Raw genomic sequence first — 12,086 nt, 5'->3', positions numbered from 1 at the left:
GTTGGTAGAATGGACATGAAATGAGGACCTATTTATAATAGTACTCCATTTGTTTTGACTCTTATTATTTTTGTGGTAAAGAAATTTCCATGAAATAGAGGATATAGAACTTAAAAAGATATTTCCTAATTTGGAAGTATATGGCTGCTTAATTAGTGCGTAATCAATATGGTAATAGCGCATTAGTGATAAACTGAAAATGATACCATTTTAATTAATTAATTTCCTTTCTAATCTTCCTACTTGCCTCACTACCAAACAAAACTTCAGGACAAAAAAAAAATTATATTATGCAAAGCATTTTCTTTTTAGTCAGTCCCAAGAGGACGATTTTTTTTAATATTTAGTAATAATTAAATTTTAAATTTTTGTTTTTACCATTAATGAGATAATTTTAAGCAACACATTTCTATGATTTATTTTAGACCATACATTTTAAAAGTCTTTCTTTATTTCTTAAACTATGTACCTACTCAAATACCTTCACGTAAATTGAGACGGGGAGCATGAATTTTGTAATATCATGTCGGCGAATATTATAGGGATCGATTGATCATCGTCAAAATTTGCTTTGTTAGCTTCTGCTTGACGCCTTACTATTTTCGATCCCAATAAATATAAACATTGGATTCCAACAGAAATGGACAACATAAGGATATTCTGGTTTGCTAAATGATTGCATTTTCTTGATAAACTACGTTGTAGGTTTTAGTCACAATCTTTGTTGGGTCGTTTTTCTTTTCATTTTTTTTTATAATAAATTAAAAGACAAAAGTAGGAACTCGTACCTTATTTCCAAATATTGTATCTATAAAAATACATGAAAAAAAAAAAGAATAGACATTTAATTTGTATTTATCCAAAATTTGCAACGTACGTGCAATGGTCCACATTCCATAGGGGTATTAAGCTATTAAAAAATACATTCTCAAAAAGTTTCCAGTAATGTCACTAAAACCCAAAAGAAATACTTAATGAATGGAGTATTGGACTTTAGTTCTACATTGACAATATAAAAAAACTTTATATTATCGATATAATTAAGTAATTATAATATGTCATTACTTTATTTTTCAAGTATCTCATTAGATTTGTTATGACAAAATTATCTTTTGGTATAGGTCGACAGCTACGCTATTGGTGTATAAAATTTAAACTCTTATCAAAATACTAATGGGCGAATAGGCTAAAATACTTTTTTTTTAATAATCATAATGTACCAAACAACTTGCATACATCTCGATCAATTTTATGGAATTTCTGTTACCTCTCAAAAATTAGGCTAAAATACTTAGGGATGACTTATGTGAATGGACAATGGAATTAGTGGAAATCATTTTCTTAAACACATATGATATGTTTTTGCTTAAAACATAGAGTTTGAAACTGAATTAATTGGAGCAATACATTACAGGTTGAAGGGTATTACTCACAAATAGAAAGGAAATTGTGAATAATTCATTTTTCATTTTACTTATGTGTGAACCCTTCACCCATGAAACTTTATATTATGCGTTGAACTGAATTTTATATATATATATATATATATATATATATATATATATATATATATATATATATATATATATATATANTAAAGAAAAACCAAGGGGTAATTGCTACACTACCTAACAAAACAAAAAATCTTTTTGGTATTTTCTTTAGACTTACTTCCATCAAGAAAACTGTCTAGAAGATCCGTCATCAGGAAAACTCCAATCTTTTAAAAAAAAAAAAAAAAAGACACAGCTAAAGTAGCATGAAAGATCACCCAGACAATCCCCTCACCCCACACTTAAAATTGTGCCCATTGTCCCCAATGCACACCCATACATACAAGAGGGTAAAAGAAACTCCCTGGTAGGCCAAAGGCCGAAGCACTAGCAGTTCATGGGGTACTCAGACTTCTCCCAGCTTGGTCCTTCGTGGGGTACCTCACACTTAGTTCCGACCATTTCATTTGTTGGTGCATCCTTCCAATACCTTTGCTTTTCATGCTCCTAGAAAATAAAAAGAAATTGACACTACAAAAATAATACAATTAAAAAAAATAAAAAAAAAATAAATAAAAGAAAGCAATAAAGCTGGGTTGCCTCCCAACAAGCGCTTGATTTAACGTCGCGGCACGACGTGAATCACTTTCTGCCTCCACTTTGAACTTATGAATCGGACCCCAAGTTTTGATTCTGCTCTATGATCATGCTCCTGGGGTGGTGGAACGAATCTGGCTGGCCCAATAAAATAATATAGTATTCTGCACTTGTTGGCCTTTAGATGAGGTGTGTAATCCCGATCTTCTGGCAAGAAGAATTCCGGAATGTAAGCACTTTGTTCCTCATTCCTCGACTCCTCAAATGGCTTGGACGACTCTATTTCCATATCATCATCTAAACACAATGTGGAAAAATGCTTGGAGTGAGGACCAATGCGCTCAACTACATGAACATTGGGACTATCTACATTCTCAACACTAATGACAATAGAGTCAACTAAATATGTATCCTCAATATCCTTGGTTGACTCTAGTATCTCTTCTACAACATCGACATCCTCAAAATCTAGTGCGATTGATTGTTGGTGTTCTACTCTAGCCTCCTCCTCTAGCTCATCAATTTTTGTATCTAATTCACGCTCTTCTTGGATACTATTCACAATATTGGCTTTTTGAGCATTAAAAACTTCAACCAGTTGACCCATGTGAACTTTCAAGTTGTGAATAGTTTCCTCCTGCCTTTCTATCCGCAGTAGTAATTTACTCTGTTGTTCCAAAATGCACTTTAACATATCTTCGAGCTTCTTTAGGTCAGCTTCCCTAGGTTCTTTGTTCCTATTAACTTCACCAGAAAAAGAAGAACCATCAAAGTAAGGGGTTGGGGGAAGGTAAGAAATATAAGCACAACCGTGAAAGTGACCATCTTGACCACCACACATATCACACACATTCCACACATAAGATTGAGTTGGTGCACAAAACTCGCTCTCAGGAATATTTTGATAATTTTGCCCTGGGTGGTTTCCTTCACAATATGCATAAGGAGGATCAAAAGTAGAATTACCAACAACAAAATTCTCATAATTCCATGATGTCATGTTTCTCAAATAAACAAATAAAACTAAAATAAAAAAAATAAAAATAAAAAAAATCAAATAATAAAATAAAAGTTCAAACTTGAAACCTAGCAATATGTACACCTACAACTACACCGTTAGTTCCCCGGCAACGGCGCCAAAATTTGATCACGCCCAACTATGCCTTATAAAAAGGACAATGCGGTCGTTGCAAATATAATCCGGTTTACAAGTCCGGAGTCGAATCCCACAGAGAACTAAGGTTTAGCTACAGCTGTTCACTATCACCAAGAAGACAAGCTTGAACAATTCCTAACTTATAGATATTAAGATTCTTGTGTTTAACTACTTAACTAACAAATTAAAATAGTAAATTAACAACTAAAGATATTGAGGGCTAGAGAAAAGATTAAGGAGGTCTAGAGTTATGATTTCCCCAATTGTCGGAATCCTTCCTGCTATGTCTTCTATAATTTCGCCTAAGTATTCTCTACCGATCATGAGCACTCTTATTACCGTAAATCTCTCCCGAGTAATTACGACAATTTACTAGACGCACTCTCCCGAGATACGCTAGCTGGCTTTTAATACAGCTCACTTTAGATCGCACCCAAGGCTTCGTTATCCCTAATCCCGCCTTTAAACCCTCGGTTATTGATCCCTCATATACTTTGGGAGTGGTGTTGTTCAACAATTACCTAAATATGCACTCTCTCCCGAGTTATGCATACTAAATAGGCACAGCTAATTGAGAGCTCTTCAATCAACCACAATATAAACGTAGTTGAACAAATAGAGAAAAGCTATGGCTCAATTATATAAAAACATAACAAGAATTTATCCTACAAAAGGTTCTATCAAAACTCTAGATAACAAATTAGCTATTCATAATAGTATGTAAAACTACAATACTAAAAGTCATAACCAACAATGAGAAATAGGAAAAGGAAGGAAAAACTTGTAGAAGAATTCTCCGCCTTGCTCCCAATGTGTTCTTGCCTCCAAGGGTGTTGTCTAACCCTAAAGTAGTGTCTCTCCGCCTCCTTAGGTCTAATTTGTGTCCAAAATATGTCCTCCTCTTGTTCTAGGCCGGCCTCCTTTGTTTTATATAGGGTTTAGGACTTAAAATCCCATGTTTTACACTTTAGCCCCTGAAATTTACGCTTCCCACCGCGGTTTCACCGCGATCGCGGTGGAACCGCGGCCAAACGCCCTCGCGGATTCTTCATTCTTTAGAGACTACCTTCCACCGTGGTTTCACCGCGGTCGCGGTGGAACCGCGGTGGACCCTGTACCCGGGCAATTTGGCCTGTTTTGAATGGGTCACTTGGGAAATGCAACAATTAGCCTTTTTTTTTCATCAATAGTTGACTCCAAACTGCTCCTTAACCTTCCTTACACCTATATCACCTGCAAATCATGAAAAGTACTAATAAGAGCATTTTGTTGTCATTTTTCCACATTAAAGTTCACAAGAAGGTGGTTATTCGGTGCGTGATTATAGTCAAATTCACCTATTATCAGGTGTAGTGGAATGGTTAGAATATTTTTCTATCCTTAATTAAATATCTCGGATTCGGATCATAAGAATGAAAAATATCTTGATAGAAAATGCTTTATCTTTAGTAGAATTATGTATTCCGCGCAAATCCGAATTAGTAAGACCAATAAGGTTTTCTGTAGCAGTGGGAGTCTTGGAATAATATGTCAGTGTTCGAGGTGTGGAACCACCACTAATGCATGCATCAAGATAGGCTATCTACATCACCTTCTTAGGGAGTTAGGGTATGGTCCTTCTCCAGATCTACATAAACACGGAATAGTTCGTGCATCGGACTACCCTTAATAAGGTGTTCTTGTAAGGTCAATATTCAAAATTAGTACGACCAATAAGGTTTTCTTATAGCAGGGGAACCTTGAAGCATGGTAAAGTTGTCCCCATGTGACTTAGTCACAAAATCGAACCGTGGAATCAGCCACTAATACTTGTATCAAGGTAAGCTATCTACATCACACTATCTTGATGTGCGGCCCTTCCTCGAGCCCTACATAAACGCGAGATATTTTGTGGTTTTCTTGTAAGGTCAATATAGATCTAGGAGTGCCGCCCTACTCTACGCTGAAAGTTGACAATCAACATGTGTAAAATCTCAGTCAGAAATTTAACTATTTTGGACAATGTTGGACTTCTTTTAGCATTGTCTTTAAATAATTCTAGGCTTATTCTTTGGTCAATCCCCCACATGACATATTGCTTTCAAGAATTGGGTCTCTATTTCCAGAACCATTCTTGGTCAATCCTTCATATGACATGTCACAATTTACAATACTGCTTTCAAGAATTGGGTCTACATTTCCTGTCATTCTTCTCCAAAAACTTGCATATTAAGGAGTCATTTAGTTCGTAAAAATTGCACGGGGCGCCCTATTTGGTTGCCCCCATTTAACCTATACCCATTTTTTTAAAAACTTTTAACTTATACCCACTTTTTAAATAAATTCAGCTCCCTTTCTCCTCCTCCTTCTCCTCCTTCTCCTCCTCCTTCTTCTTCTTCTTCTTCTTCTTCTTCTTCTTCTTCTTCTTCTTCTTCTTCTTCTTTCTTCTACTGTTGTTGGTGTTGCTATGGAACTTCAATTCATGGGATGATTGCCATAAATATGTTTATCAGATTATTTAAAAATAAAATTATAAACTAATTATTTAAAGTGGCACCTAGATGATTAACTGAACAATCCTTAATTAGTTGCTGAACCTAAATAGTGAATGAAAGATTAAAATTTAGAAGAAAAATTGTAAATGGTTTGATGCTCCGGGCACAGACAGGATCAAAGGTTTTCGCCGTCGTTGGATTAATTTTGCATCTGTCGCTGTGCAGAAATTTTCAATTTGTTTCAGAAAGCCAATGAACAGTTTTGGTTCTAAAATTGAGCTCTGGTCTAACTATCCTTCTTGCAATGATGCCTATGCGTGTATTGTATCCAATGTCGTGTTTCTGTAAGCAAATGTAGACTAGTGATGATCTAAATAACTTCAGCTCTAGAGCTGAAGTTTTCCAGTTATAATACAAAAACTTCAGCTCTAGAGCTGAAGTACCCCAGTTATAAAACAAAAACTTCAGCTCTAGAGTTGAAGTTCCCCAGTTATAAAACAAAAAAAAACTTCAGCTCTAGAGCTGAAGTTCCCCAGTTATAAAACAAAAACTTCAGCTCTAGAGCTGAAGTTCCCCAGTTACAAAGATAAAAACTTCAGCTCTAGAGCTGAAGTTCCCCAGTTACAAACACAAAAACTTCAGCTCTAGAGCTGAACTTCAGGCCCGGCTACTAGAATGCTGAAGTTTTGCGTGATTGCCTTTGCTACTTCAGCCTCGTATGCTGAAGTTATGCGAAAAAGCGGGTACGCTTGCAATTTTTTTTTGCAAAGCGGGCACAAGTTAAAACGTAGCACAAAAAACGGGTATAGATGCAAATGTCCCATTTAGTTCACATGTTAGTTATCAAAAAGGCAGTCCGGTACACAAAGCAGCTCGCATTTATGCAGGGTCCGAGGAAGGATCGCAATTTTAGAAATATGATATAGACAACCTACCCTAATCCAAGCATTAGTGGCTGCTTCCACGATTCGAACCCGTGACTTATAGGTCACACGAAGACAACTTCACCGTTACTACAAAGCTCCCATTCTCACATGTTAATTATTCAGAGCATTAAATAAAAATTATTTATGCGGCGAATAATAAAGAAGGGATTGTTGTATAATGAATAATTTAAAATTTATTCAACTTGAAGACTTCTAACTATGAAAAATGCTAGAGCATGTGTGTGTGGAAAGAGAAAGGCAGCTTAATTAACTAATATTATAAGCAATTAGTTAACAGCCAATGGGAAATAGATGAGAAGTGTTAATTATGTCTCGTATCATCAAACAAATTGACTTAGTCATTAGTTGAAGTTGAACAAATCTTAAATATATTATACCTAAGTAGGAAATAAATTAAACTCCCCACAGCTAATTTACACATGTTATGAAAATCTAAAATGTTAATTGTATAGCGTAGAAGTAAGGATTTTTGGTAAGCAATAAGCATTTTAATAATACAATTCAAGTGTAGCATCTTCTTTCTTATTTCGAGGAAAAGATGCGGGAGGAAAAGGAAACAACAAGAGGGATCCAAATCAGACCTAAATGCCAATGATATGAAAATTTCCATCCAAAACCTAACATTAAAGCGCGTTACGACGATATACAAGAGGAATAGAGAAAAACTTGTAATTGTTGTGGAGGAAAAGATCTGTTTATGATATAGTTCAAGAAAGAATCGTCTCATTTCCTTCGTTCTTATTCATTCACTTCAAGACTGGTTCTGAACGCCGAGTAATTCCACATCTAAGACTACCAAAAATCCATATGCTACATTTTCAATGCTCATGCAAGAAATCTCATCCAACAACATTTCAATAATGTACATTTCTCCATTGATATATGCAATTAGCAAACAAGCTCTTCTCAATTTTACAACAACATGCATCTCTGCCATTACAACATTATTTACAGAAATATGAAGAGAACCCGAAGACGTCAACCTATTTAGAAGTCATCTCTCAAAACCAAGTTGTGTACTGTCCGGCTTGAAACTGCCATACTTCGTGTTTTCTCATCTTCTTCCCGCCCCAAGAGTAGCACAAAAAGAGAAGCATCTCAGGTGGATGCCTTAAGATGCTTAGATCCATGCTCTGGTGTCAGATTTTCAGCCGCAGCACGTTTCGGTCTCAACTGCAACACCAAAACATTCAGAACCATGAAGGAATAGAACACATTTCAGAAAGAGAAACGGGCACAAAAAAAAAATTACCCCTCTAGTATGATATATCTTAATTTTATCATACGTTATGCTTTTAGATCACTCATACCCTTGCCATTAACAAATCGTCTCCTATTCGTCCTTCTCCTATTGTCCTTGACCTTAAGGAACTCTAACATGAAGTATAAGGGTAATTTGAAGGCATAGTCAAAAGTAGAGGAGTAAATATAAACCTTTTCCCGAAGTACTTTAACACGTGGTATTCACCCAATCCACGTTGAAGCTCCATTAAAGTCAAGGGCAAGTATGAGACACTATGCTAGTGGAAACTGGCAAGGGTGTGGATGGCCTAAAAGGTATATCGGAGGGTAAAATTAAGATATTCCATATAGTAAAGGGATAAATTTGGATCTTTTTCTTTTCACAAATTGCCAAATATCCATCACAGAAACAAGAATGAATGTCAAAATGAAATGAATACTAACCTTCTCTTCAGCACGCTGCTCTAAGTGTCTCAGAAGTATATTTTTGGCTTCAGAACTAATAACTGGCAATTCAAATGTAGGCCAATAAGATATGTCCAGTTAGAAGCAAGATACGTTGAGTCAAAAATGGACGAATTTAGCGCAAAAGCTTTACGCTCATTCACTTAGGGAGGGGGTTAGAATTCTAGTTAGATTTATACATATCCATAATCCAGTTGCCTGATAAAGGTAGCTGATGAGAGCAAAAAAGGGCAGCCCGGTGCACTAAGCTCCCGCTATACGCGGGGTCCGGGGAAGAGTCGGACCACAAGGGTCTATTATATGCAGCCTTACCCTGCATTTCTGCAAGAGGCTGTTTCCACAAGGATGAGAGCAACTAATACGTAAATGTAAACTATAGGAATGTCTAAGAAACAAAAAGAATCCTTTTCTTGATTTACCTTGATTTGGTGGTGGAAGAGTCCTATCATGAGTAGGGCGATAAGTCACAGGTGTCATTCTCTAGAAACAGAAAGAGCATAGAATTATATAAGTGGATATACAAAATTACTAGTATCCTCCAAATTGGAAAAAAGAAAAATGAAGATGCATTCCGGCTACTAAAAACCAAAGTCCAAATGTTTACCACCATGTAACTTCATCGTGGAGAAACAACAAAAGCAACGACAGTATCACAGTAATATACCCAGTGTGATCCCACAAGTGGGGTATGGGGAGAGTGGGATGTACGCAGATCTTACCCCTATCTCTATGGGGTAGCGAGGCTATTTCCAATAGACCCTCGGCTCAAGTAACTTCATCGCGGAACAACAACAACGACGACGACAACAACGACAACATACTCAGTGTGATCCGACAAGTGGGGGTGTGATCCGACAAGTGGGGTCTAGGGAAGGTGGGGTGTATGGAAACCTTACTCCTAGCTTGATCGTGGAAAACGTTTGCTAATGTAGAGAAATTTTTAAAGAGATTTTGAAGTGCATATGTAGGTTTCTATATCCTTTGAAAATAAAATATTAGTTCACTTTATGCAACTCGTTAGGAGAGACATAATGAGCTTCAACCTATGAAATTAGCCGAGTAACTTTATGATCAAACATTCCATATATTTACTTTCTAATTTTGTGATAACTACCAGAGTGGAGAAAAACAAAGGGCAGTGAAAGATGGAGACCAGATTCAATACGCAACAATAATCGGAAAAAGGTTCATTGTGGATAATAGACACTTCTTATAATATGCAGCTCTTCTACATCTAAAGCTTTAAAATCCTCACAAGGTAGATCATAAACCTTGTGCTGTAAAATATACGGCTCTAGAGGACAGGTTCTATAGTATGCTCTAAAACACAGGAATTTAATGGTACAACATCTCCTATATCGCGCTATAGTGACAAGTAATTGTATAGCTTATCTAGACAGTCTTAGAATATTATGGTTGTCATTTTTGCTGCCTCTCTTACATATTTGTCAGTTCGAGTTTGAAGTAGAAGTAACTGAAATAACAGTGACAGAAGCAGTGCATACTAATAATCAACGCCGTAACAGATCATAATCAAATGCATGGTTATCATTTCAACTGTAAAGCAAAGCTAGTGTACAGTGGATTATGGCAGCATATGCCACGTAGTGGTCATTTAAACCACGCGTGATAACAAAGAGGGGTTGTTTTTGCAAAGCTGAGTGTAGCATACATTAAGTCTGGCGCACATAAGCAACAAATTTAACCCCAGATATCCCCAAACCATCAAGAAGACACCACATACTGAATATGCTCGAGTCTAGTCGTTGTTTACCGTTTCCAATTAATCATGATCAAGATTGTTGCTTGATGTGATGTGTGATCTCTATGGGCACTGAATATTTGTTTATACCATCTATCTAATAGAAACTAATGCACCAAAACTAGAATACACTTAATCCAAAATCAGCACTAATTACTTGTAGCTCAAATACTCTCTTTTAGATATGCACAATTATGGCAATCCTCAACTTCATTTGCAAATTAAACATCATTACATCAAAAACCATTCTCAACCAGAAACATAAATAGGCTTAAGGCTCCTATATCAGATATTTCACTAGCTTTAATAACAGAACGCCACATGAGCGCAAAAATAATGACAATCAATCAACTACATCCCGTGGAAACAACCTCTCTATCTCCACAAGGTAGGGTTAAGTTCTGCGTACACACTACCCTCCCCAGACCCCACATAGTGGGATTATAGTGGGTATGTTGTAGTAATCAACTACATCCCAATCTCAAACTAGCTGGTATACAAATTCTCTATATTCATTCAGCTCAAATAGGACCCATTTCATTAGAAATACTAAATAATTGATCTTTTAAGACAAATTAGCGTTTCTTTAAAAGGGGTTCACAACAAATGAAGAATTTCTCAAAATGCACATTCCCAAGAACTCTTTTTTTTTTGTGTGTGTGTGTGCATAAAACAAACAGAGCAAAAATAGGTCGAACTAAAATCAGCTAAAAATGGAAAATTCACAAAGAAATTGAATAGGAAAAGGGGGTTAGTACAAATCACGATTGAGCTTTTCAAATGCACATCAACAAACACCTCCAAATTGTCCCAAGAACTCATTTTTTTTGTGCATAAAACAAATAGAGCTATACTGGGTCGAGCAATAATCAGCTAAAAAATGGAAAATTCACAAAGAAATTAAGTGGGAAAAGGGGTTAGCAATATCAAGATTGAACTTTTATTTACAAGAAATTGAAAAAGGAAAAAAGGGTGCTTACAGAAGGGGTGGAGGGATCAGAAGGGCGAAGTTGGCTGAAATTGTGAGGGTCAAAAGAAGGCCAATCGCCTAGCATTGACCCCATTGAATAATAATGGGAAGAATCGAGAGAATAATGCCACTGGTTTAGACACCAGAGGTAATAGAAGCTGCAAAATATGGTGGGTTGGGCAAAATTATAATAGGGGTGGCATGTGGCAGGTCCGGGCCCTAAACGGGCCAAGTGGGCCGGTCTAAAAGGTTTCGATCCCGGGCCGGTCCTTAAATAAACGGGCCTATTGATTCCGGGCTAAACCCTTTTTTTTTAAAGAATTGGCCGGGGACCGGGCCCACGAACTCATGGTCCCGAGTTAAACGGGCCAGGCCCGCGGGCTAAGTGGGTCCAACGGCTAAATATTGAATTTTTTAAAAAAAATTAAATAGAAATTAGAAACAAAAAGATGTTAAAAAAATATCTAAGGCAATGCCTTGTAAATATATTATAGAATTGTGACCTATATTTTTTAATTCAAATTTAAAGACAAAAATATTGTAAAGAGATATTCAAAGCAATGCCTTGTAATTTTATTATAGCATTAAAAAACATGACAATATCTTTCTTAGTCTTCCTCCTCCCTATGGAATGGGCACAACAATGTGCTAATACCACCATTGAGAAGAAAAAAAAATTAATCAAGATGTGCCAAAATACAAGTTATATAATACATACTAATTTTTATTCCTACAAGTTCATGGTATCTCTTACAAACTTCATAAATCCGTCAAGGTCCGGAGGAATTTTCGCTGGTGGTGGCGGAAAAGTAGCTTGATCATTGCCGCTTTCATTGTCGGGCGAAGCAGCATCCTTCGCAAGTTCAACTAGCATTTCTTCGTAAGCTTCGTCTTCCTCTGTTGTGATTCAGCAAGTCCAAAATTTCTGCTTTCCGAATGGATCCAATCTCTGAAAAGTACTGATTTTTCCAAGTTCTCCC

The 12,086-nt window shown here is 36.4% G+C and overlaps 1 protein-coding gene across 1 annotated transcript; it reads right to left on the bottom strand.

The window, feature by feature from the left end:
* Positions 1-7,460: 7,460 nt before the first annotated feature.
* On the bottom strand, positions 7,461-11,302 carry LOC109220221. The gene is made up of 4 exons (XM_019384680.1): positions 11,117-11,302; positions 8,794-8,854; positions 8,354-8,415; positions 7,461-7,840 (listed from the first exon to the last, which is right to left on the bottom strand). Exons 1-4 carry the CDS (start codon positions 11,198-11,200, stop codon positions 7,766-7,768), a joined length of 282 nt encoding a protein of 93 aa, XP_019240225.1. The 5' UTR covers positions 11,201-11,302; the 3' UTR covers positions 7,461-7,765.
* Between the last annotated feature and the right edge of the window lie 784 nt (positions 11,303-12,086).

The sequence above is a fragment of the Nicotiana attenuata genome, unplaced genomic scaffold (assembly GCF_001879085.1).
Source record: "Nicotiana attenuata strain UT unplaced genomic scaffold, NIATTr2, whole genome shotgun sequence".
Taxonomy (NCBI): domain Eukaryota; kingdom Viridiplantae; phylum Streptophyta; class Magnoliopsida; order Solanales; family Solanaceae; genus Nicotiana; species Nicotiana attenuata.
The sequence above is the reverse complement of the archived record's forward strand: the minus strand, read 5'-3'. Positions and strand labels throughout refer to the sequence as shown.